Source organism: Neltuma alba, unplaced genomic scaffold (assembly GCF_004799145.2).
Source record: "Neltuma alba isolate B1F8T4 unplaced genomic scaffold, ASM479914v2 tig00011422_pilon, whole genome shotgun sequence".
NCBI lineage: Eukaryota > Viridiplantae > Streptophyta > Magnoliopsida > Fabales > Fabaceae > Neltuma > Neltuma alba.
The window spans coordinates 270,434-297,929 of record NW_021636106.1 but is presented as its reverse complement, the minus strand read 5'-3'; the positions used below and the strand labels follow the sequence as shown (position 1 = coordinate 297,929).

General features: G+C 37.7%; 4 protein-coding genes across 6 annotated transcripts; 1 reads left to right on the top strand and 3 right to left on the bottom strand.

Moving 5' to 3' along the window:
* Positions 1–349: 349 nt before the first annotated feature.
* LOC114713340 (uncharacterized) lies at positions 350–4,882 on the bottom strand. Of its 3 annotated transcripts, XM_028897966.1 has the most exons (6): positions 4,334–4,882; positions 4,022–4,122; positions 3,469–3,566; positions 2,524–2,723; positions 2,230–2,279; positions 350–594 (listed from the first exon to the last, which is right to left on the bottom strand). In XM_028897966.1, exons 1-6 carry the CDS (start codon positions 4,725–4,727, stop codon positions 571–573), a joined length of 867 nt encoding a protein of 288 aa, XP_028753799.1. In that variant the 5' UTR covers positions 4,728–4,882; the 3' UTR covers positions 350–570. The 3 variants fall into 3 exon arrangements, with proteins under 3 accessions (XP_028753799.1, XP_028753798.1, XP_028753800.1); XM_028897965.1 differs by lacking the exon at positions 350–594 and having other exon boundaries at positions 2,078–2,279; XM_028897967.1 differs by lacking the exons at positions 350–594; positions 2,230–2,279; positions 2,524–2,723 and having other exon boundaries at positions 3,465–3,566.
* Positions 4,883–12,814: 7,932 nt separating this feature from the next.
* Positions 12,815–14,446, top strand: LOC114713296 (dof zinc finger protein DOF5.4). The gene has a single exon (XM_028897905.1). It carries the CDS (start codon positions 13,113–13,115, stop codon positions 14,064–14,066), a length of 954 nt encoding a protein of 317 aa, XP_028753738.1. The 5' UTR covers positions 12,815–13,112; the 3' UTR covers positions 14,067–14,446.
* A 4,774-nt stretch (positions 14,447–19,220) lies between these two features.
* On the bottom strand, positions 19,221–20,224 carry LOC114713309 (protein BREAKING OF ASYMMETRY IN THE STOMATAL LINEAGE). The gene is made up of 4 exons (XM_028897924.1): positions 19,919–20,224; positions 19,736–19,819; positions 19,483–19,643; positions 19,221–19,372 (listed from the first exon to the last, which is right to left on the bottom strand). The coding sequence occupies exons 1-4, from the start codon at positions 20,213–20,215 to the stop codon at positions 19,264–19,266; spliced, it is 651 nt and encodes a 216-aa protein (XP_028753757.1). The 5' UTR covers positions 20,216–20,224; the 3' UTR covers positions 19,221–19,263.
* Positions 20,225–21,812: 1,588 nt separating this feature from the next.
* LOC114713341 (probable galacturonosyltransferase 11) lies at positions 21,813–26,046 on the bottom strand. Its single transcript, XM_028897968.1, has 3 exons — positions 25,917–26,046; positions 25,036–25,404; positions 21,813–23,661 (listed from the first exon to the last, which is right to left on the bottom strand). The coding sequence occupies exons 2-3, from the start codon at positions 25,186–25,188 to the stop codon at positions 22,204–22,206; spliced, it is 1,611 nt and encodes a 536-aa protein (XP_028753801.1). The 5' UTR covers positions 25,189–25,404; positions 25,917–26,046; the 3' UTR covers positions 21,813–22,203.
* Between the last annotated feature and the right edge of the window lie 1,450 nt (positions 26,047–27,496).

Genomic DNA, 27,496 nt, shown 5'->3' with positions numbered 1-27,496 from the left:
AAACTAACACTAACCTCACAAATCACAAGCTCTTCCTGTTTAGCTCATCTAATCTCTCTCTCTCTCTCTCTCTCTCTCTCTCTATAAATATATATATATATAGGGCTGCCCCTGTTTGTAGCTAACTCAATTGCAACTTGTAATATCAACATCCTAGTTTTGGAAAGTAGAAAATTTTAAATTTTAGATGCAATAATTTACATGTTCTTTTATCGTTATTATCACTGTATTTCGATTTCTTCATGAAAAAAATTAGCAAAGTAATACTAAAACGTAAAGCAGATTTATCCGCATATGGCAGTAATTGCAAGTTTAGTTTTCTGAAGGAAGAACGAGAGGGAGAATGGTTATGCTTTTATATACATACAAAAAATTACGTATTCCAAAACATATACATCATAAAGAAAACCTGCTTTACAAGACAAAACCACGGCCCCGACTGGGTTGGAAGAAGAACAAGTGGTGAAATCATGAAACAGCGCAGCCACGGTCCCTAATCATACAGTCTATTATGCCATTCCTTGAAGATACATTTCATGATGAATATTCTCCGCAATGTTGTCTCCACATCTACGACTTCTCTTTCTTATCATCCTGATCATTCAACCAAGTTCTGACATCATATTAATACTACCATCAAACGAAAGTCAGTTCCAGAGAATATTTCAATGACAACATAAATAAATATTCGTGAGAGAGATAAAAGGGTTGTGTCATGCTTGGTTGAACAGGCTTTTACTCCCCTGCTCTAGCAAAAAACATAGTCAGATTCATGCTGATATTGTGCTTCCGCTTTGTTTTATGTCCATATATGACTAAAGTGTTACACATGGTATCACCATGTTGTGATCCTATCCTAGTATGCCATGAATATTTTTTTTTTCAAAATGAATGTCTCTTAATGTTTTTTCGATAGACGAACTGGTGTTTTTGATGTTGTTTAGAATGTCGACGATACAAGTGTTATGGTCCAAAATCTCAGCTGAATAGCTAGATTTTAACTGAGGGAAGGGTTTTTGCATGCAGAGTATGAATGCCAGAAGATGAAGCATTGTTTCTTGTTTAAAACTTCTCTGCACTGCAAGGCTGTGCTAATGGCCCTTTCTTGTTTTGGTAAAGTGTCAACAACGGGCTTTAAAAACTCATTGTTTTCATTGAGGGGCCAATTGCTGACCACAAGTTCCTTTTGGAATATTTTGTCGTCCACATCATCATTCAAAGGGCCGAAGAGCATATTTTAGGTTGTGGCCTTTTGAGATTCATCAGGGCTATTAAATCTCAGGCCCTTCTCATAGGTCTTTTTGACTCATGAATCCTCCATAAAATAACTCACTATGCATTCAAAGAAGAACATACGAAAGAATCTGAGCTGTGCTCGAGACTTGTTTTCTCTGTTTACCAACTCTTTTTATACTATTATGGATTAAACAAAACATAAAATTGATACACATTTTTGTCGCAGATGACAGATGTTAACACCATTTTTTCGATGCATCTTTCAGATGTTGGACATTTTTTCATGATTGGTGCAAGGGAGTTAGCAATGGTTGTCTGTCATACTTACAGCATGTCTTCCTACTTTTTCTTATCAGCATCTCTATGGTGTGCAACCTGAACATCATTTTAGGCCTCAAACTCGAACATTTATTCTAGCCTATTTGTAATTAGAGACTTAATTAATTTTTACTTTTATTTGTACAATAGGGTGGCCCATGTATAACTCATGAAGAAGAATATTCAGTTCAAACTCAATCTATTCAATAATGGAATTATCAGCATAATAATTCAATTTGTCATCCCTATTTCGCAGATTTATGTCTGAGTATTGGTGGTCTCGAGATCAGTGTACATTTGGTTATTTAAATTTTGATTTAAATTGAGCAGAAAAAAATTACTTCTCTAACCATCGAAAAGCAACAGGAAGCTGGGCCAAACTACTTCAACCCATTTGTTTTCAGACAGAGGAATGGCTTCATTACCTAAGCCATGAAAAGGCATAAATCTGCAGGAACACTTGGAAGGATTTGATTTACTCAGCCTAGCCTCAAGAACATAGAAGATAAGTCGGTGAAAAAGAGACAGGCAAGAATTCCACTCAAAAGTATTGCTTTAAAAGTTTACTGGCAGGTCTACTGTGAAATCTGTACCGAATATACGAACAAAAGGGAAGACATAAGACAAAAGGACGATAAAATCCGGCTGCAATAGGACAAAACATATTGTGCTTACCAAATTATTCATTTTGTCCAGACCAAAATCGATGTCTCCACTTCCATCATCTGAAAGACCAGAAATGTTGGAAAATGTGGAATCCAGATCAAGATTTGGCTTCTAAGACTATTCCAAGTGACAATAGATAAATTGCAATATTTTATGGCATATATCATGTAGATTTTGCTATTAACTGCTTAACTTTCTCCTGATCATCGTGGCACTACTTACAATAGGAGACGGACCAAACATAAATGTGCGGTGTCCATAAATCAACATCAGATTCTAAGGGCTAAAATCAACGAAGTGTACCTGCTTCATCATCACTGTCACCTATATCTCCCAGGAGAAATACATCCAAGTCTTGCTCAGTTGAGGTTGTAGGTCCGTTCTTTTTCACTTCTATCACTTGATTAGAGGCCAATCCAACATTTGGTGGCTTCATTGCTTGTTGATCCTTTTCTTGGTCAGACGATTTGACTTTAGCATCTTCCATATACTGCTTCTGATAGCTAAGGAAATTATGACACAGGGCAGTTGAAGACAAGTAAAAAATCAGAACAGCTATAAAATAGGTAAGTGCAGTAGAATGAGGGAGATGCTAGAGCTTCCCGCATGTAGAACATGTACATCCAATCTTATCTCCAGAGTAGATTAATGCTTTTAGTGATGCTGACAAAATACTTTACCAAAATCATTTTTAATTGGGACATTGTATACTCATCCAATATTCTTGTAAATGGACTGCACAGAATAATTGTCGAAAATTGAAACCATCATGGATGCCGATAGCATTCAACTGCCGGTACTGGCTCTTCCTTAGAAATCCAAATTGCAATTTGAACAACTTCCATGAACATATCACTTTGGGGAAAATTCCTTCAACTTCCAATGCCTAAATAACATAGGATTTTCAAGCCTCAAGGATAAGAAATGATTCTTCCAGACGCTTTAGGAACTAAGTGGATTAATATAAACATAAATCCTACTCTAAATCCTACTTTAAAACAAATCAATGATATCTGTGAAGAATCAACTACAAGTGATATTCACCAAAAACGAAAAAGGCAGATGAAAGATATCTTTTTAAGTTTCACTTCAGAAATAACAAGAATTCCTTCCGGGATCACATAATTGAATAATTTCTTCTGAATGTACAGAGTAAATAATTCTGTATCGAAACGGTCGAGGTCAGAAGCACAGTCACAACTCAAGCAATAAAAACAAAATACCCAAGCTAAGAGACAAATTACTTACGGTGCAATATGATTGTGCACAAGTATAAAATATATTTTCCAGAATTTCCTCTCTTTCATGACACGGGGACAAAGCTCGTATCTTAATTTTGAAATCTCCTGCAATAAAGAATGAGAAAGTATCAATTCTCCAATACGTTAATTAAAGAACTAGAAATTGATACTGAATACAAAATAATACTGAGGCATGAGTCACGACCCAACCCAAAATCTAGGCGACTATCTCACAATCACATGACAACTTCATCCAAATAAGACAATGATAATTAGTGGCTTTTTTGTCTTTGATCCTCCCCACATTTGTTCCATCAGCACACTTGGAGGTCATTATACCAAACATCTCATAATTCAAAGATGCTGACTTCCCTTAAAGGAAGTGAATGCATTGAAAAACATGCAGTGAACTTGCATAGTTATAACACAGAAGTACTCCACTATTCAAGGGCAATGGTCTTGCATAGCTTCTATTGACATTTCTTTTTTCCAGTTTTAGTGAATGTCTAGTAATAGTCATTCACGGCTTCTTTGGAGCTCTGGGATAAGAATAACACTACCTTGACTTTAGAAAGAACGAGAGTGGCGTGTTTTTCTTGCCACTCGCTAAGATCGGGGGACACATTCGAAACTGCAGGAACATCAGGCTCCTGGATATCATCTGCAAATGGGAACCCTTATTCAGATAATCTCGTCATGCACAGAGGGAACTTTATTTTAGCGCATTAATTAATCTGTTGGTTTACAGAGGCATAAAGCTTCTGTGTAAGCTTAACACCCCTAATTTCGTTACGTGTTTCCTCCACATTGTTTGAAATCAACCTACGTTACTCCTGTAAGTTAGTTAATCAAATGTGCATATAGCAAATTACCTGCGAGAGGGAAATCTTGAAATGTGGTCAGAGTGATCCCCTGAACGAACTCTCTCAACTCGTCGGTGATGCCAAACCTTTCGAGACCCTTCTCATCGATGTCAGAGCCCACATAGGGTTCGAGGAGCGCAATGCGACCCGGGGCATTAATCCCATCGGCGAATGTTTTGATTCCCTCGGCTCGCTTGATGGCTTCGAGTCTGAGCTGGTCGGCTCGCTTGGACGCTTCAGCCGCGATTTCCTTGGAGCGCTTGGTGGCCTCCGCTACAACCTCGGAAAATTTCGTAGCGCCCAAGGGCAGGTCTTGGGATCTCTTTGCGGCTTCCTTTGTGATCTCCTGAGTGCGCTTGGCTGTTTCCTCCGCAAAGCTCCGAGCTTTGTTCCACAACTCCATGTTTCACCTTCTTTCTTCTTCTTCTTCTTTCAGAACCAGGAAGGCACGGAACATGAGCCATCGTTGCTTGATTGGGCAACGGATCACAGAGCATTCCGCGCCACGTCCCGCTCTTGCCAAACCATCAACACTTCCCCCGAATTTTTTTTCTTTACTTTCTGTTTTTTGGTCCATTAATTCCTGAATCCTCTTCATCATGTATGCCTCTTACAATATTAATGTTTTAGTACAAATTAATCATTAGGCTTAACGCCAAAAAATAACAAACCGTCCATTTATGTTTGAAGTGATAACATTATCAAGTCAGTACTGTAGATTATTGAATGGTAACCTATGATCCACTCAGGCAAAGTTTGAAGATATATCATACTCCATATTTTATACGTGTAGTGTATAATTATAATGCGTGCATAGGTTTTTTCATACGTATCCCACAAACCTTCTTTCTCCTTCCTGGGGACTTCAGGGAGTAAGGTCCCTTTTTTAATTCCTGAACCTTAACTCAATTCTGTACGGTGATGCGGAGGGAAACAGAACAGAGCAGCTGTGCCTGAAATTTTCAGCATCTGTCAACTTCTCTAATGTTACACATCTTATGATATACAGTTAAGTGCATTTAATTCTGGCTGTGTTAAGATTTTAAGCATCAAGCATTTATGGAGGGGTAAAAGCTTGTCTGCAAACAATCAATGATCATGCACTTCTCAAATCTGCGTCACCTGTTTGTCCCTCTCTGTCTCGGACATTTTTATCCAGAAACAAAGATCTCAAGTTTTTAATCATTATATGAGCGCAAGGGCACAGACAGCGTATAACATTCAGTCCCCAGGCATACCCGTATGACAAGTAGATAGGACTCCACCAACAAAGAGAACTGAAGTTTCAGAACATTTAATTTGATCGTCGACATATCACGAAAACAAAGATCGTGTGGTTCATCAACATATCAGATCATTACAGACACAGTACGTACAGCCAATCGAGGACAGGGGAAAACACAGAACCGAGAAAATCATTTAACCAAAACGGAAAATTTGTCATCGAATTTCAGCCCAATGACCAACACAGTCGTTTCGCACGACCGTGTCTGTGACTACACAACACACACAAAGATCATACGGGTTATCTTCTTGGTAAGCGACGAGACATGTGTTTGTTTGATTTGCAGACAAGGTGCGCATTCATCGTTAGATATTTAAGGTCTATGTCTCCAAAAAAAAAAAAAGAAAGAAATTGGAGTGCATGCACGCGGACAGCGAGAAAGAGATCGATTCCTGTACGCTAGTATACTTGTTGGGACTTTACGACCTAAATTGACTAATCAGGCGGGTTATATATGATCCGCTTTGCAGTTTACGTGATTTTTTTTTTTGGGTTACAATTTGGCTATAAGGATACGTGTTTTTCATTTTTCTGCACAATATTAAAATATATACCATAATTAATTAATTATTAATAATTACTTACAATAATTATTTTTATCTGGAAAGTAAATAGTTATTTTGTTTATAAGATTATGTCATCATTATTTGCTTTTCACGTTTCATCATATTTATTTATATTAAACAAAACTTCGAGGCTTATAATAATTATATTATACATTTTTTCATAGATAAATATATTACATGGACATAAATAAAAGGTCACGACTTAGCTGAACTTCGGGGGGTAATGTGATCTTAAGACATCAGAATCTCATGCACGATAAGATACGGGATGAAAAATCTTGGTAAGATATTTCATAACTCAACAAAAAAATCAAGGGGGCAAGAGATAGTTATTCATAAAATTTATCAACACGTACGAAGAATAGTTTGCTATCAAAATTAAATCTCATCATCACATTAATTAGTTTCTTTATCTTCTTTAGGAAGAAGTCGATCGATTTTTATAGGGTTTGCAAAGCCTCTATCGTTTCAACTATCCAAAATACGTGAAATTAATATCAACAATGCTATCTCACGAACCTTCATTAGCAAGTAACAGTAGACCCCATGAAATAAATTCTGGTTTTATAGCCATGTCTGGCTAGTAATACTACGATGATTATTACAGTCATCAAGTTGTGAGCTGTTATGGACGAAGCAGTCAATATCTAACTCCCTCTCTGCCATGTGCACACATTTGATGCTTATTGCAATATTTGAGGTTTCGTGTTCTTCAAAGTTACATCTCAGAGACATGTCCTTTCCTGGCAACAAAATTGCCAAAACAAAAACCACCCTCCATTCAAACTTCTGCTGTGTCGTCAGCTTCATATTCTGCAGCAAGCAGCTGGGCTCACTACTATGCATAATAACAACATTTAATGGTCAATTGTTGTTACTGTTTAAGCGGCGATGTATAATATAATATAATATAATAGTTGGCTGATGGAACAAGACGATCAAAGTTAGGTTTGGGACCATATGATAAGTATAGAAGAAGCTGATGAAGGATGTGTGTGTGCATCGTTCGAAAGGGATGCTCAGGTTAGGCAATAATATTGCTATTGAGATTAAACTTGGGAGATGAAGACTGGCTAATGTTGACTTGATCGAAGAATGGGAGGTGTGCGGGTGTTCGAAAACGATAATTAAAGAAGAAATTATATGGCAGGCCATGCATGAGAGTGACATGACAGTGAGATAAAAAGGGGTTGTTGGTTTGTATTTGTAAGCAACGATAGTGTAAAAAATGGCGTGCCAGATTTGATAGATTGGGACCAAACCAGTAGTGTGACATTAACAAGAGCCACTATCCAACAGTGACGATGCCTTGTTGCGTGTTATCTGTCGTCTCTTTTACTGGGGCTTGTCTATTTATTTTTCCCTTTCACTTGATTTAATGTTCATACCCAAAAGAAAAAAAAAAATCAGAACTTCACAAGTTAACGTAACACCTTTCATTTTCCCATGAAATTGTATCGATTTTTTTTTGAGAAAACAAAAAGAAAATTAACATGCGGAGGTGGCCGTGGGCCAGGAAAATTGAATTCCAAAAGCAGTTTCGTGTAGTAGAAATGGGATATTACCATTTTAGTTTGGTAGGGTCTCATTCACAGTGAAATCCGGCCAGAACCAATGACTTCAAACCAAAAAACGTGACCTTGGAGTACGTGGGAGATTGAGTGGTGAGTATTGTTTAAGCTTGTACACATGTCAATTAAGAAAGTTAATTAGTAGCTTGATTAGACAATTGTGAAATCTAGTAATAAATAATATTTTATTGAAAGTGTTTTTTCCATGAATGAGTTATTAGCTCATGTTAAGTAAGTATTTGGATTCTATTTACATTCGTGAAAGGGTGATACGATTAAAGGAAAATAAGGAGGATTTTCAGTGAGTAATCATGAATAGAGGCTTGAAAATGGAGTTTTGAGATTGATGCATGAAAGAGAGGGACGTCTTGTCCAAGTGAGTTTTGTCAAGGAGGAGTCGCTGGGTTGAGTTCATCACGGAAATCTAGCATGTTTGATTTCCAGCAACGCTAGTGACTCATTTCATCGAGCTTATCCAATCTGATGCTTACAACTTTTACTATAAAAGAATAAGAAAGAAAAGCCTAAGTTACAACTTACAAGTGCAGAACACAGAGAAGCACAATGAGCAAGGAAAATTACTCGAAACATGTTTTATATATATATATATATATATATATAACACGAAAAACCTGGGTTTTAATTTCAAGAAATGAATTTGGCAAGGAGAAGAGGAAAAGATAAGAGAAGTGGGGCCAAAGTTGGGCCTGGGGTGAAGGGGAGGCCTAAAGAGAGGGGTGAGGGCGGCCGAAAAGGACAGCACGAAACAAGACAGGAAATCTATTCCAATCTGAAGGATTGTGAAAGCTTTTGGCCCCATTCCTCACCACCATCCCCACACCACACCACCCTCTTTTTTCCACGATTCTTAGAACCGGCCGGTTTGATCAATATGTGTGTGTGTAAATATTGTAAGTTATTTCTTCATATATGAATGTACTATTTAAAATATTAATTTGACTGAGATCTATTTGACCACTATTTAATGAGTCAGTAGCCCATCAGTACAATGTCCAGACTGGTTTAACATTGGTTCCTCGGCTTACCAAGATTTGTATTTATTTAACTCATTGATGGTAGTATTATGTGGAGTGTAAATGAGAAAGGTAAGAATATGAGAGGGATGGATGTGGACAAGTACCAGAAGAAGACCTAATGGGATATTCTGCCCACCACCGTCCCATGTGCATGTGACCTTGTCTCCTATCTCCCTCTCTCGCCATCTCCTCCCACCATTCTCCTTCACTAACACCGTCAACCCCTATCTGTGAGGCAACAGATTTTCCGTGAACCCAAACAACAAATATGGAATGGGGCTCGAGAATATATATATATATATATATATATATACACACACACACACACAAAGAAATAGGAATAATTGAAAACGAGAAAAGAGAGAATGCGCGTGAGTCATCATGACGACATGACCCGAGTAGTTCAAAGATGAGATGTGTTCTGATGACTTGAGAGCCATTTATGAGTTGGTGGTTTGAGTAGGCAAGCACCGACCCTCTTGCTGTTTATGGAAGTGGAACGCTCCACTTCCTTTGGTACCTTAGCTTCAAACTTTGAACTTCACGCACAATATATCATCCCTTATAATAAAAGTCAATGGACGGCTCTGAATCTGGTTTTTCATTCACTGTTACAAGAAATTCAACAAGCTAAGTTATTCCCACGTCAGTGTTTCTATATCTTTTGGTGCGTGCGTGTGTGCGCGCGCGCGCGTGTGTGTTACTCATCATAAAATTTGTTGTGAAGCGTAGCAGAGATTCAGGTGGTCTCAATGTAATCTGATTTCTACATCAGACAAACAGTTCCCAAAACCTCTTAATCACAGTTTTTTCAGATGCTAATAAGAAGCCGACTAGCAAATAGAATTGCATGGAATGACGGTGAAATGTTGCCGTGTGAACACAAGGGAAATGAAAAGAATAAAAGAACATGGACTAATGAAATGCAAGCAAAACACGGCGAAAAGTAATTAGTGATTTTAACAAAGAGCATGCATGAGTTTTCAAGTGATGATTGTGTAGTCTCTATAGATCAGACGCCTCCTATTCATAAGTGATGCCTTGATGTTTTCCACATTGCATCTTCTTTGATTTTCGGTGCCAATCGGTGCACTCATCCTGCTTTGTTTCCACTGGTGGATGTTGTGCATCCACTACAACATGAGACACACTTCATTTCTTCAGCCGGCGCATTCTTCTTCCTTTTTTTGGGTTGTTCTTGGGACCAATTCATTTTTTCACGCAAACAATTACTATTTGAGTAATGAAGGAGGATGAATTTAGTGTTCTCTGGGGCAGTATGTTTTTATGAGTTGTTGAAGAAACGTAGGGCAAGTTGGAACATGGTGGCCACACAATGATAACGGAAGCAGAACACGCATTGTTGAAAAAATTCGAGAGATGATGATGATGATGATGATGTGTCAAAAACCCAACACATGCACCTCCTCAATGATGCTTGTCTTCCATGTTAAGTTGGTTTCTCCCTCATCACCATTCTGTTTCTCTTACCTCACCTCTCACTCCCACCTTCCGCTTCACTTCATCCCTTCTCATGTTCGCCACATTCCCTCCCTTTCTGGTCCTCCATCTCATTATACTAATTATTCTCCTAAATCTAATCTCACTTTTAAATCATACTTCTTCCGGGTTTAACCTTAATCATAAATTACTGTATCAGCACCGTGTTAGGTGGAAAAGGAGCATATTTATTCAGATAAACCACCAAGTAGCTAGCCAGAATGAGTTGTGAAACTTTAAATGGGGTTGCAGTGAGGGTTTAAATGGAATTAAATGCAGCCCCATTATCGTGACGTGATGGTTTATCTAAACCCTAAACGCTTCCTTTCGGCATCCTCTCCGGCAATAATATGAATAGGCCGGTCACTGGCCACATTTTCTCCACGCATTTAAACTCGTCCGGATTTTTCTTCCCCTTGCTCTTGGCCCAGTTTTAGACACCTTACCATATGAATTAATTACAAAACTATGGCAGCTGCCGTTTCAAACGTCTAGACAAATAAGTAACATATATGTCTTGTATAAACTGAAACAAGCCAAACACTATGATATGAAAATGAAGATGAGCCATTGTCATTGATGGGTATGGTTGCTTTGAGGTTCAGATCCTCTGACCTTAATTTCACAAAATTAGTTAAAGGGGTTGAATCAAAATGGGGGAGCCAGAACAGGAAAAAATATATGAAAATGATGAGCAACAACTATAACTGTACATGCGGCATCACCTAATATTTAAAGAACAGCCACAAGAAGGTGGGGAAGAGAATCAATGCGCATGTGCTTCTCAACATGTTACTGTTGCTTAATGCTATGGCTTAGACAGTGACTTCATTCGCAAAACATTCTTGATACGCACATATAATTAAGGTATAAATCTATTCCGAAATTTTTTGTTAGGATCAATATTGTCTCAGAAATTTTTTAGGTTCAATGTTGTCCTGAAAATTTCTAACATGCAGCAATGCTACCTTATCTTGTTAAAAAAATTAAATTTTACAGTTAAAATATTAATATTGATTGTTTTTAACAATAAAAAACAATATTATTAAATTTTGATAACTTTGAACTCAACAAACTTTCAAGACAACATTATTGTCAAGCGAAATTTTCAGAGTAAAACTACATCTTAATCTTGTGATCTTGTACCTTGCACGTTGCACCTAAGACTCTGCTTTCTTGGTGTGGACTAGGATGTGAGAGAATTTTTCTGTTATAGCAGTTGGCCAGCTCACGCGCCCACTATTTATTAGTCCACTAATTTGTACAATTAGCACTGACATCAAAAACTTTTACTAGTAAATAGTGATACTACATCAGGTACTATTACTAACACTTATTTGGATAATTTGCAAAAAAATTAATGAAATATTTATAATTTATTTTCCTGTTCACAATGACAAAACAATGCATTGGTATTATTGTTTTGAAATTTTATGACACTGCATGGTCCTTCACATCCTTTCCAAATCAACCAAGCAGTCCTCAATAGTGCATGTAAATCTTGAGATCTTGATCTTCGAAACTAAACATGAACCCATTGTTCATTAATGCAATAAAACAAAAAAAAATTAATACATGAGTAAAACATCCAGATATCATTTTAGCTAAAAATTAGTGGCAATAATAGTAATAAATTAGATGACCAACTTAGGTTATCTAATATAATATGATAATAAAATATTAAAAAAATCAAATTAAACAAGTTAAAAGGCATTCCTCCAATCGAATACGGTAGTGTACGGATGATCCAAGGAAGGGGGAAATTTAGGTTCATTTTTTTAATTATTATTATTTTTTATACTAATTATAAGATTTTATTTATATTTCATTTTATAGTCAGGATAGGAAGGAAATAGTGTTGTTAAACATGTGTTAAGAATGGTATATGGTGGTACTGGAGACATGAAATCCCACGAATCAGGTTCAGATTGTTCAGCACCACCAGTTACGGAGGGCACATACATCGTACAGTGCAGTATCCTGCGCTGTTCACTCCAGTGCTTCATTTCTCACACCTTCCCAATTACATCCCTCCACGTGGCGTCCATTCCACCACTCGTTCCTCGTTTCTCCTCCCACCCTCCCCATTCCCTCCCCCTAGTGTTGTGGTCCCCACCATCGACCACTCCGATCTTGTGTCTCCCTCGGTAACAAATGAAAAATAAAAGATTTTATGTTATTCTTCTTTGAAAAACAGGGAAAATGCCAAGATCGCCTTCCCTCCTCCGTCCACGTGTACCTCACGGACGGCTCTTCTTTCCTCTCCCATCTCCTTTTTACCGTACGGTCCAACCCATTTGTGCTCGTCGATGTGTCTTTGAAATTTCCACGTCACGCCTAAGCACCTAGAATCGGTTGCGGGTTGGGTTTGGGCTTAGTGGGGTTATTTGTGTATTTTGACCTCTAGCGCGGGGCACGCAGTGTAGTTTCGGGAAGGAGCTAGGGACATTTCCGTCAATTGAGTGGGAGAATAGTAGAAATAGAAGATAGATACAGTGAGTACAGGGATATTTGTCAGATCAGAACTGGGAAGTAAGGGAACTCTCTCTCTCTCTGGTTCTCACTCTCTCCCCCACTCTCCAATGAACACGCACACATGCAACACTGACACGCTGGAAGACTCCTCTCTCTCACTTCTGAATTCTCACCCCTTGCTCTCTCCATAATCTCTATCCTTCACGCAACATTCAGCTGTGAAATTTAGACGCAGAGTTTCAAGGCGCGCTTTTTTGTTGATTTCCCTCCAGTTTTACTCTTCGGACCAGTGATAATTTCATTTCTTGCCGGACATACGGGCGGAGCTGAGCCTGAGCCGCGATTTGCGACCAAATGCAGGAAATACATTCTATTGGGGGTGGTAGATTTTTCGACGGCAGTGGAGGTGGAACTGGCGGCGGAGACAGGAGAGTGAGGCCGAATCATCACCAGAACCAGCAGGCCTTGAAGTGCCCGAGGTGCGACTCCCTCAACACCAAGTTCTGCTACTACAACAATTACAACCTTTCCCAACCTCGCCATTTCTGCAAGAATTGCCGTCGATACTGGACTAAAGGTGGTGTCCTCCGCAACGTCCCCGTCGGCGGAGGATGCCGTAAATCCAAGCGATCCAAGCCCAAAGCCTCCTCCTCTTCAGAACGTCCCCCCACGCCGACACGACCCCCGCCGCCGCCGCCGCCCCAAGAGAACCATAAGACGAGCTCTCATTCCAGCAGCGACAGCTCCAGCCTCGCCGCCGCCACTGAAGCGTTATCGGCGCCTTCGTCTTCGAAACCGGAGCTGCTTACCAATCAGACTTCGAACCCTAACTTGGAGTCGGGATTGATGGAGCAAGGAGGGGACTGCAGTATTTTCTCGGAGATAGGGAGCTTTACGAGCCTGATCACTACAACAAGCGAAGCATTGTCGTTCGGGTTCGGGAATATTCCGGAGTCGACGTCGTTTCGGTTCGGTAGTACTACTCAACAGGAAGGCATGGCCGGGAATGACCCATTAGCGGGGGCGTGGCAGCAGGCGCAGCAGAAAGAGCCGGGGATGGGTGAGATGATTTCTGCGCAGGAGTTGAAGCTGCCGGAGATCGTACCAGGGTCGTTGCTCGAACCGACGGTGCCGGTGGATTTGTCGGCGTTGCAGAGTAAGAACGAGAACGGTGGGTTCGGATCGTTGGATTGGCAAGGAGGCTCAGACCAAGGTTTGTTTGATCTGCCTAACACCGTAGATCATTCTTACTGGAGTCACACTCACTGGACTGATCAAGAAAATCCCAGTCTCTTTCATCTTCCTTGATAAGCTTCCGTCCGAGCTTCAAGTCTCTCACCTTTTTTTCCTTTTTAATTTTTTTTTATAAACTTAAAAGGAAGCAAAGAAAATTTGAAAATAAACCAAAAAAAGGGAATCGAGGCCGAAAGGATTTGGTATAATTATGAGATGTAAAATCTTCTTTTGATGGTTTCTATTTTTCTTGTGAAGATGTTTGGGGGCCGGGTTTGATGTTAGTGATGTGCATGTACAACTAACTCGTATGGCTGGTTTTCTCTACTTTTTTTTTTTTTTTTGCTGCCTGGAATTTCTGGGTTTATGCTTGAATATATGTATGAGAACTGAGAAGGATGTGACTTGATTATTAGAAAAATAGGGGAAAAAATTAGAGTGTGTTTTGATTGAAATTGGGTGGTTGTTTAGTTAACATTGAAAGTGTGAAGAACGTAGTCTGATAGATAGGAAGATACAGAAGGGTGGTGATTGAAAGGGCATGAGGTTGAAGACGGATGAGCTGAATGGTGAAAGTGACGCCAATAATGGCGATCATCCTACGGTGGTGCACCGCGCACACAGCATATGATATGAATAAAGAAGCCAAGTAGAAAGAGGTGTTCGGAGGAGGACATGAGGTCCACGTGGCGAAAACGACGGCGAACGAGGGGTGAGAGGACACGTGGGAATACCTGACAAGACAAAGAATGTGGCGTACGGGGTGATAAATATAACGCCGACGTTAACAACCTAAGATTATAAACAGGATGGATTCGGGACTTCATGTGATTAGGCCAAAAACACGAAAACAGGGGCGGAAGGATGATGAGGGGTGAGGGGGAGTGTGGGAACAAGAGGAGGTCGTCCTGGGTTTGGTGTGTGAACCAATTCATGGGACAGCATCATAATAGGGGTTTTGAGGGCGCTGTGGGAAAGCAAAGCTAAGGAACTTGGAAATTCCAATACGGCGGGGGAGTGTGGCGCCACCCTTCTAGGTGGCGGGGTCGAGTTGCATTAAGTAGAGTGGCCCCAAACTAACAATCCTCGATTGGCCGGCATTGCCATCCTCATGTCTACGCTCACTGCCCCTTTCACATTCATGATTCAACCATCTGTCGTCTTATTTCTCAGCCTTCGCAAGAGATATTCTGCATAATTAATCTATTTCCGTCTGTCCAGTTTATTTATAAGTTTTGATCTATTTTATAACTTTCAATTGTTATTAATTATCTTTTTCTTATCACATTTTTCTGTACATATTTTTATTTATTTATATAAAAACATATTTAGAAATGAAAATATATTTATAATATATTTATTATTTTAAATTAATTTTAATTAATTATTTATTATCTACAAATTAGTTATTTAAAATTTACGTTATCTTCGCAAGTTAAGCACGGGGATGCATGCACTCATATAAATGAAAACGCCATACTGATGATGGACATATGGTAATGAGATCACAAATCATCTAGAAAAGAAGAAGACGCTTGAACAGAGCAATATGCGCGCTTCCGGATGAGTCGCACCAGTATTAAATGTCAGAATAAGCTCAAGTGCTCAACGATTAGCAGTGCAGTGTAGCCTGCAACTTCCAGAAACTAGGATATGGACGCTTCGATCTGAACATCATGGCTAAGTCCCAAACATGCCCGTAACAGTGTGGCCATATTGCCGACACAAATATGCTAGCCTTGCCACCTTCCCTCCGTTTTCATGGGGCATGTTTGTGTAATCCTTTCAACACACACACACACACGCCCAGCGTTTGATAATAGCTTTCATCATAGTAGCGGGAGACGCATCAGAAACTCACAATTTTTATTTCTTTTTCTTGGGCCTGAATATAATATGGATTGAAGTTGACGACTTTTCTGAATATTGACTCCCACCCTTTGCAGGTTGGATGATCACCGTCCCCACCTTCCTTTAGAAACAAGCTTCGAAACAAGATTTTATTATTTTTTCTCCTGTCTTTATGAATTAGAAGAGGGGCTGGCAGTTGCAGTTATGATTATAAATGAATGTGAGCTGCAGCAGGAGTGATATCGTAATTTCACCTCCCAAATTATTTAATATCCGCTTTTTTTGTTAAAAAAAAAAACCATCACATTCTACAATTCTATTGGGAAAAAAATTCGTAGTATGTGATTAGGAAAGTAAAGCAAGCAGTTCCTGGATACACTGGGGATTTACGGTCTGCACCTAGACACCTTTGGAAGAATCATTATCTGTAAGACCAAGACTGCAATAATGTTTTCCTTATCTGTCTCATTGCTTCGTTTCCCAAAATTTTCCCCTTTTCTTCATTTCTGGTAGGTTTACATTAATGGTAAGAGATCTGGCTCTCCATGTGGAGTAGAGCAAGTGGCAAGGATGGTTCATTAATCTTCTACCATTAAAATAAAGCATGCTTGGTGATGAAGGCATGAAGGGGTGATTCTTCGTGCTCCTCCTCCTTCATTGTACGCTTTTCGAATTTGGGCTCGAAATCCGTCTACAGTAAAGTCCATCTCAATGTAAAGACTTTGAAAGTCTTGAAAGATTTTGCCATCCAAACTTCTCAAATAAAACTAGAACACCGTTTTCAAATTTGCAAATGCTCCTCTAATTTTTAATATAGGACTTAATTATTAAATTAATTTTAGTTTTAAATATAAAAACTATTTTTTATATTTATCAGTTTTTCCTAAATTACCCTATAAATACTCCATCAACCATAATCAAGTAAGTGAGGGAGGAAGGATATTAAAAAAATGATTATAATGTTTTAGGAAAAACATATCATATTTCTTATAATTAACTAACTTATCTAACTTTATTAATCTAATCAAATTAGTTAAATAGGTTTTATATTAAGTACTGGAGGAGTATTTTCGATCCAAGATTGTTACGAATTTCGCATACTAGAATTATAATGGATTTAATTATGTTAGGTTTTAGTATTTTTCATAGATTCTTTTGGTGTTGTCTCTATCCGAGATCAAAGATTATTGTTCAAAACGTCCAAGTGCTGTGATTCTGAAATTTGATGTGTGTCGGCCCGCTGAAATCGTTTATCCTATTATGACCAAAACACATCATGTTCAAATCTCTTACTTTGTTGTCCTATTTCTTTATCCGACATATAGAGGTCTATCCCTGAGAGCAAACTATTGAAGTTTACTTTTTACGCTAAAGTATAGGTATCCTCCTATTAGAAGTACTATCAGGCACTAAATGTAAGCACCTCTCTCAGCACGGATTCGAACCTTAGTTCACCACGTTATGAGAGGCTAACCCCTTCCGCTAGACCCAATCCTAATTAATTGAAGTTTACTTTTCTCAGATCAAGCTGGTAGATGGCCAAAAAAAAAAAGATCAAGCTGGCAGACAAAAAAGGTGCTCTGAAAAACACAATATATCCAGGACCTAATAAGACTTATTTTTTTATATTTATCAATTTTTTTAAAATTAATTCATTATGTTCCTCCAACAATAGTTAAGTAAGAAAGGGAGGAAAGAAATTAAAGAAGATTATTAGAGTGTTAAAAAAAAACATATCACATTAAATAATTTGATTGATATTATTAATATACTTTAATTAGTTAATTAGATTTTATATTAAAAAAAAGATAGAGTACAATGGCAAGCAATGGCTTCCAACAAGAAAGTGGAGAAACTAGTAAAGCTAAATTCCATGGAAGGATATATCTCAACGTTTATCTTACAGCTTGAAGGCTTGACGAAATCAAACAGTATAATTCAGATCACCTGACAATAATTGAGTTGATGAACATTCCTCTCACTGGTATGTTAGGTTTATAGTCTAATTCCTGCGGTCTTATTTATAAGCTTCAAATTTGAGAAGAAGTATAATTTATTTTATAAGCTTTAATTTAGGTTTGTTTTAACATTTAATGCATTTTTTAAATGTTACCCTTAATTATTTCTGGCTCGCTACATTTCCTCATACATTTTCTTTCATCCTTTTTTTGACTTATCATAAGAGTATTTTTTTTAACTTATTTATTGTTTTAACTAATTTTTGTTACCTAAAAATTAGTCATTCGAAACTTATAATAAAGACCGGATGAAATACTACTCTAAACAGAGATTTGTATGAATAAGTGATGCATATTTCTTGACTATTCACCTTTTCAATTAAACTTGTTTGTTCATTAAAACAGGATAACATATAATTTGCACAGAGATGGAGATGGGGAAAATGGAAGAAGCAAGAAAAACTTGTATTGTGGTTGCTACTGCAAGTTAAGATTACAGAAGTGTTTGGATAGAAACCAAACCATAGTTTTAAAAGTGATTTTACGATATACGAAGTAAGTATATGGAGGAGTTTATCTTAATCCGTAAAAGAATGCTTTTGGAAAGCACTTTTAAGCAAACCCAAATACCCCCTACATCTTCAACCTCTTGTTTTCAAATCCAAGAATCTGAGCCTGTGATTTTGCCATATTAGGTGGCTTTTCTATGGCATCTTTGCATGATGATCTCGCTTTCATAAAGTGGCCATATACTTGTTTCTATTGGCCATTAAGTGAGGTGATGTTCAAAGGATTCTTCCGATTCGTGGGAAGGCTTTGTAAGCTATTCTTGATGGTAAAAGCATCCTATGTGGGAAAAGATCAAGTGTATTTGCCCTGTTATGGGTTTAGATAGATATGGAAATAAAATCTGTAACGGGTTCTTACTTTTCTTTTACAGTAGCAGGAGAAAAATTGAGATGTAAAGTAGTTTACCCGGGGGAAAGAAAAAAACTTGACATTCCATCAACTTGGGATTAAACTTAGCTCAAGTGTACCTAAAGCCTGCGATTTAACTTGCTATAATGACATGGCAATTCTTCAGTCAAACTTCCAGGTACTAGAAATTCACAAGGCCTTTTCACTTTCAGGTTTTCTAAACGGTGATCACGATTAACACGTGTTAAAGCGACTTTTTACTTGGGTTTCTTTTCTTGTCTATTGAAAATCTTTTTAGGGGCCAATGAGTGATGAATGAGAGTGGCAATTGCCAATTCCTAAGCAAACTATGCCCTTTCCCTTTATTTTCTCCTCTTGTCTTCTAAAATCCAGGACAAACAGAACCGACAGAAGGGTTTATTGATGAAAGGTCACCAATACTATGATCAGTGTGGTACGTACCAAAAAGAAATGATAAAAATATGTAACAATTCAAGGGGAAGAAAAATTCAAAGAAAAGAATGAGCAACTATTGAGAAATTATATCAGAATCTACAACACTGAAAACGCAGAAACCGGACCTTCTGCTTGCTTGGGCGCATACTCTCTGTTCTTGGCAATTGCACTGGGCTGCCCAGCCATTCCCAACCTAACCTGCATTGTTCACAGAAAATCACAGTGGAAGACAACATTAGACATTGTTCCATTGAAAAAGGAAAAAAGAAGAAGAAAAATCTAAGAAAAAACCATTAACATTAACTTACACTGGGAATGCAAAGGAACCTGTACTGCCTTCAGATTGATTAGAATCCCTTGATCCAGAGGACATCACTGCTCGATCTTCAACCTCCCCACCTTGACATGCCCTTTTGAAGTTGTCTCTATTTTGCTGTCTACTCATGCATATGATGTCTGTTTCCTCGTCCTAAAACAAAGTCACAGTAACGTGGGGATAGTTATTTTGGGACGTCACTGCAATAGAACAGATTCATGGTGGTGTGGCAAATGGCAGCGAACCTGTTTATAAGAGCCTGAAGGATATGATCTGCCGTCGTGCATGCCCGGTTTACTAACTTGTTCTGCATCCTCACCATAGTTAAGCTGCATTTTCAATTCCAGAAAGGAAAACAGATCAAAGTTTTCAGCTTTTGTATCATTCTTTTTTGTTGTCGAAAAACATAACTGGTAATGGCTATGTACCTTGCGATTCACTGGCCTTGGGTTTCTGGAACTCCCATCGAAACCACATGGAGGTTCAGACTTGACGCTTTTGCCATCTTTTATAACATCGAATGCTCCATCCTCTCTGAAGCAGAACACAATATAGTCTTCATCTGCAAAGGGTGACCAGCTTGAATCATCCAATGTGAGTTCAACTGAAGCCTCCTTTTTATCTTTTTCTCTCCGATTCTTTGTCTCTCTCTTTTTGCTGGGTCGCGTCAACTTCTTGTCATATCCATGATTGACTCGACTGTCTTTTCTCTTGTCGACTGCCATTCTAGGTGACGAAGCAGGTTCAGCATCTGCAATGTTGAGAAAAATCAAAGTTAAGAGTGAAAGTTTGTCCTTTTTCTTTGAAGATGGCTTGAAGAGTTTCCCTTCTACTAGGATTTACCTAAAGTCAAGAAACATGAAGCCCAGTCCCTAACTCTCCATCTGACAAACCTCGTTATCGTCCATGTAGTGAACATGTTTGTGAGTTGTAATCTGTCGTCGTGACGTGTTGTGAGGCTTAGGAGACGACGATGTTTGAGAAATGGAGGAGACAATGGTGATGGATGAGGGTGGAAGCAGAAGGGGGAAATTGGCATTTGAATTTGAAAAAGGGACATTCATGGTCAAGGGAGTTACAGTGTTCATCACATAATAATGAGCAATGAGTCGGTTATGGTTCAACACATAAAAAGATGAGAAATTTGTGGACATTTATAGTTGACAACCGTCCATGATTATGTTCATTGGAGCACCAAAATCCCAGTCACCATCCTTTTTCCTTTCATTGAAATTCACACAGACAAAATGGCATTTCATTCTTTAAGTACAGCTATTACAACATTTAAGTCTACCTAATTTAATTTAATGAGCCCTTTCTTATTATCACCCGGTTTCTATTATATGGCGCTTTTTAGAAGATATTCTTAATATTTTTATAAGGCAACTGATATTTTCAAAGAGTATTAGATACTATTACTTTTTTTCTTTCAATATATGCCCATATTTAATAAGGTAGTGAGACAATAAAAATTGATATTCCCCTGGTCCTACTTATAAAACAGAGAGTGAGAGAGAATATTTTTTGGTCCTATTTATAGGGTATTGAGATAAAATAATATTATAAATGACTTGTATATAAAACTAGAAGTGCGCCTATGCATGCACTATGATGGTAATTCTAAAATAAGAATGATCAGCTTAGTTCTGTAAAATTATACTTTAAAGTATAATAAGGCATTAGCTTCTTTTACAATTCAATGAAAAGAATAACTAAGTGTTCACTTGTATGAAGTATTCTTACAACCTCGAACCAAAAATTGTCTGATGACTGTATAATTGTGCTTGCATATTTTATTTATGTTAAAGTATCTAATCAATTTTTTAGTTTTGATAATGCGAATTAGTGTAATTGATCAGTTAAACTAGCATTGTTCTGTCAAATGATTTACTGATTTATTTATTTGGTAAAACTAAGTAAGCGTAAATATATTATAACATAAAAAGATTCGCCATGCTCGATTCAGAGTGACACGTCTTCCTCCCACCGACAGAAGATACCCCCCCCCCCAAAAAAAAAAAAAAGATTTCGGCTGTGCTAATTGTTAAACTATGGCCTGTTGTTACCATCAACGTTATTGTGGTCATATACTTACCTAATCTCTTTCTTTGTTCCTTGTTGCTGCTCCGATCTCTAAAAGAAACCCTCACGTCAAACTTTTGTGCTTTCTTCCACCTTAAAAGATAGAGCAAAGCTCTTAACCAACGCCGTCATAAAAAGGTAAGAGTTGAGTTCACACAGTGCAGGCAACCATGATTTATGAAGGACTGATAATGCCATTGGCTTGGCAGACAAACAACCATTCCACTGAATAAAACTGACTGGCACAAGAATACAAAATATGCACAATTTGGGAGAAGGGAAGAAAATGGTTTCCATTCGATTACATTACTATTTCAAAGAGCAGATAAATTATTACAAGAATTACTGAAGAACAAATAATTCTACAGTTTGCAGACGGGGGGATTAGAATTCCCCATCAGCAAAAAATGGATCATCCCACATCTCTTCACCTAGCACGTTTGAGCTTTCTTGTGTATAAGAAATCATTCTTTTCTCTTTCAAATCACTGGTTGAAAAGGGAAAAAGAAGAAAACAAAACTCCAAAATCAAAATTTTCTACTTCTGACTCTACAATGCTGCAACCACAGATCAAGAGTCCAAAATATCTGAGACTGCATAGCCCATCATCATTCATGAGAAGTAGCACATTTCAACTTGTAGCACAATCTTGAAGATAAGGGTGACTCTGATTGATGTACCTGTCCCAAAGTGGTTTATACCTGTCAATAGCCACCTTCAGCCATGGCTTCATGTTCCCGTTAAAGTGAATAACTGCTGCACTTTCAATCAAGCGGTTGTCAATATTTAGGTCATAACCTAATCCCATAACATGCCATCTCCTATCAAGTGGCTCTGTCAGACCATAAAAACTTAGGAGACCAGGAGGAAGGGTGCCCACTTTCCACAGTGTGCCGTCCCCATTCTGCTCCTGCCAATAGTGATATCTTGCAGTCACATTTGCTTTCCTCCATGCAACCAAGTCAAAAATGTTCATGCCAAATGCCCATCCACAAGCCTGGGGATCAAACTTCGAGCTTATAACTGGATTTGAGAAATTGAGATATTTGTAGTAACGATGAAATGCTTCAAGACAAGTTTCAACTGCACCATTCACATTTCCATGCAAATCCAAGGAGAAAAGCAGGGTCAGATCCTTCTGGACAACAACATCATCGTCTAAGAAAACAACCTTCTCCAGTTGTGGATATATCTCAGGGATGTAAAACCGGAGATGGTTCAGTAAATACAAATACTTAGGGTTCCTCATTTTTGGTTCAACTTCATTTACATTTCGATAACCCCCAAAATAGAAGGCTTGTGAGTCTGCACTAAGAAGTTGCTTGACGATAGGAGAATATGACGCATTCAACCAATGAAACTCCTCAATGTTCTGCACTTCTATGGTGGCCCCTTTAAAGTCACTACTGAGGAACCATGATTGCATTGCCCCATAATTGACACCATTGGTAACAATGTGGAACACCAACTGTTTTGGATGGTCTGCGTTGGAGACAGTTGAGTTGACAACTACAGATGTAGCCAACACATTATCTGAAAATATGCAAAAATGATAAAGATTGTTGTCCATCAACCGTGGGGAGTTTCTCTTCTCATGTGAGAGCTCTTGAAGGGATGGCTTCTTTAACCAGTCAGACATAAGTTTGATATTTAGGCAATGAAGACTCTTGGGTAGAGCTTCAGCAGCTAGTTGACCAAATACAGTACTTTGAACTGTTGCCGCATTTGCACGCTCTTCAAGAGCTTGAATATGCGATTTCATTGTCATGATTGTGGTTGCAATGTCATAATGGAGATCTTGTGCCTTAAATATCAGAGAAGATAGGCTTGTGATGATTGGTCCAGCTTCTTCCAGGGTCACCGGCTTCCCTGTCATAGCAGCTCTTGAAAGCAAAAGCTGGCAGCTCCTGATCTTGGAGCTGAGCTCCCAGGCTAGGTGAAGGCTATTGTGCTCTTTGGCAATAATTACATACGCCTTAGCTAGAGTCATTTGCTCAGCTAACTGCCGTGAATATGAGGTTGCACTTAATATTTCTTCTGTAAAATTCAAAGTCCTTTTAGTGACATATCCAACTCGTGCATATCTCTCCTGAAAAAGACAGTAACTTGTTCTGTAAATATTCAGAAGGGAGGGGAGAAGGCACTAACTTAACAAACATTAAACAGCATATGGAAATGAAAATCATCTGCGCAACTTAAACAATGAAACGAAAACAATGATTAACACCGCTGAAAAAACTTGGATAGGGTAAAATATTACTATTGAAGGAAAGAGAAGGGGGAAATGGCTATTGAAAGCAGGTACTTTCATGACAGGAGAAATGAAGGGTGACAATCACAGTTTATGTGGAGGTCGCAATAGCACAAAAAATTAAAGACTCCTGTAGACTGGGTATAACGAATAGTGCGGTTTGCTAACGATTTGATATTATATATAGATTTATGTATTGACGATAATTATGAATTGCAAGTATTTTTTTCAAACGACCTTCTGACGTAACAAACACAAATGCTAGAGGGTACCCAAATACAACTAAATTTGAATTTTCATGCAAAACAAAAGTCGTTATGAGACCGGAAAGAGAACCAATGAGCAAGCCAAGCCACTCCCAATAAACAATAAACCATCCTAAAATTTCAATGGAAATTGACCTCTTAAATAACTTTAAATTAAATTATCATTATGTTAACCATAATAATGCATGTGTTAGACAACAATCAAAGTTCTTCTAGTGAAAGCTAGACCTGCCGCAAATTACAATCAAGACTGAGGGGGTGTTTGGGAAGTATGAAAAGTGCTTTTTAAAAGCACTTTTCCGCAAATCGAGATAAACTCCTCTATCTATTTACTTCGTATACCGTAAAAGCACTTTTAAAACCATAGTTTTGATTCCATCCAAACACTGCCTGAGATTGCAAATTAAATTTGCTCTGCAAAATGCCGACTTTGGCCTCAGTGTGAGCTTAGTGCAATTCTATTAATTCAGAACATTTGAATAAGAACCAGAGGTTTTCTTCTGATTTGCATTGCAGATAGAAACAAAAATTCCTCTCACATCGTTCAAAATGGAAAAAAGCCAAAGATGGGCAAATAGCTAGAAAGCATTCCCATTCTTGCACCCACTAGACCTACTCCACCTTACCCTCCTATGGTGGTTTTGAGGGAGCAACTTCTTTCAGATTTATTGATTGCACTAAGAAAAGCCTTAGATTTATTGATTCAAACAATATCAATAGCATTAGGATAGTAAAAGGAGAACCCATGAAAACCAATGCAATCGCATATCAATAGAATTGACCGAACTACGATACCATTCGAGCAGCATGTACTTTCTACTTCAATCATTATGGTGATCTAAGATCAAATGAGAATCTCTGGTGTCCTATTGCATTGAATGAGTCAATGAGTAACGAATACAAAGAAAAACATGCCTCAGGAAAAAGAAAGGTCCACAGTTCTTACCTGCACCGGATATTCAACCTGATCTTCTTCATGATTGTGTTGTACAACAAACAAAACCAGGCCTGCAATACAGAACAGGCTGAGAAGGACCCAGATCCAATAAGAAAACCTCCGTCGAACCGGGCGCCGATACTCGGCTGCCCGTCGTCGCATTTTTCAATGACCCCGTCCACAATTCACCACCAAACCAGGAAATAAGACCGAACCAAATTTTGTATCAGATCAAAAATCCATCATAAAGAAAGGGTTTTTTATGGTTTTGGTGCACTAGGCTATAACCCAATGTTCATCTTCATCTTCATCGTCTGAGTGGACACAACTTGATTTTGCCTTGGTGAGCCAATTGATTCAGGCAACTCTTCCAAGCCACTGAAGAATGACAATTTAAACACAAGCTTGTAAATTATTAGACACAACTCGAGCAAGTCATTTACCAAATCATGCACTATAAATACCTTGACAGTTTTCTAAATTGATGATAATATAAAGAGAACAGAATGCCAATACACAACAAATCCAACATTGCACAAGAAAACCATCCCAAGTATATAAGTCGGTAGCAATCAAAATGAAGATGGCAGAAGTATAATAGCCGATTACACACCATTGAAATAAGAGCTAGTAATCAAATTTTTAAAACAAATTTAAAAAGGAGTAGATTCCATCCTTATTCAAGAGGATCAATATTCAAACAACAATTACACGACCAGATTCAAAGCCAGATTAAAATAAAAAGTTCAAACAAAGCAAGAAACGATGCGACGGCGTCCGACACAGGGTTGACAACCACGCAGGGAATAGATGACGCGGGGAACAAATTCAAATCTAGATTTAAAGCCAGAATGGACAAATCAATCCCACCGGAGCCCTAAGATTCGAACCTTGTTCAACACTTGCCCAGGAACAACCACGCAGGGCTGACGACGGTGAACGGTGTCCGACGGCGAGCTCGACCAAGTGTGGGATGCTTTGTTCATCGACGAAGAGAAATGCACCCGCTGCTTCTTACAGACGAGATCCTTTTTTTTTTTTTGCCGGATCGTGTTTTGTTCTGTCGGTTTTTTTTTAATAAGAGTTTCGTCGGGTTACATTAATTTCATTGAAAAAAAAAAAGTAATTGCTTGAAAGTAATAAAATTCATTTTACTATTAATTTATGCCATAAAGGCATTATTATCCTTAGTATTTTTTTATTTTTTTATTTTTATATAGTTGTTTAATACTACCTCCGATCTTAATTATAAGAGTTAACTGACTAATTTAAAAAGATTAATGAAGAAGTTAAGTTAGTTATTTGTAATAAACAGGTGTTGTCTTTCTTAAAATATTAAAAATTAAATAAGACCTTATATTAAAAATAAAAAATAGTAATATAGACTACAAAATCAGATTCAAAATATTTGTCGGGTTTAATTGTAAATTGCTTTTCGAAAAATTTTTGTTGCCCGCTCAACTCTTTCGTTACCAACTAAAAATTTTTATGAGAACTTCTGTTAAAACTTTCAACAATGTTGACTGTATCTTTAAATTTTCTTTTCTTTTTTCTCATTCTCATTCTTTCAAAACTTTCTTAACAAGTCAGATTGGACATAAACCATTATTGAACTAGACAAGAGAAGTATGAAATAAATTTTAGCATATAATAGAATAATGTATTACTTCTGGTTCTTTATATAAGATCTTATTTGATTTTTATTTTGATCTTAAATATAAGATCCTAATATATTTTGTTTCTCATATTTATATATTTTTTCCAAGGTAGTTCTTTTAACAATTATAGTTTTAGCTAAGACATTTGATTAGTAAAGATATTTTAGAAAAGACAATATCTATTTATGACAAATAACTAACTTAACTTATTTTTTTAATATCTTCAAATTAATTAAATAACTCTTATAATTAGACCGGAGGTAGTAGTATATTATTCTCTTTATCACAGTAATCCATCTATTCTGCACATGACACAGCTATATATAAATTAAAGTTTTATTACTTGGGTTAGTTTTAGGTCCTGAAAGAAACAAGCTCCCATGTAGAAGTAAAATATAAATGGAAGTCCATATTAAAACTTCAACCAGAAGATTGCCTCCCTGATTCAAGGGCATAAATCCGCCTGCACTTGCTGAGGACTGGGGATTTCAAGAATAAGAATCAGAAGATAGTTGAATTGTAACGGAAGTTACACCAATTAGGAAAAAGGTTCCATCTTTGTATTTAGTGACAGTGAAAATGGGGGAGATGATAAGGACCATGGATTAAAACAAAATTTACAGTCATGGGATAAACTAATAAAGTTTTTTTAGTGAGAATTGGGTCTTATATTTAGGGTCAAATAAGTAATAAATAGTAATTACTCACTCTTTATTGGGGTTTATTGATAATGATTTTCTTTTCATGAAATATCATGTTTTATTGTGGGTGAAAAGTTACAGATTTAATCTTCTTTTGTAAACTTATATTGC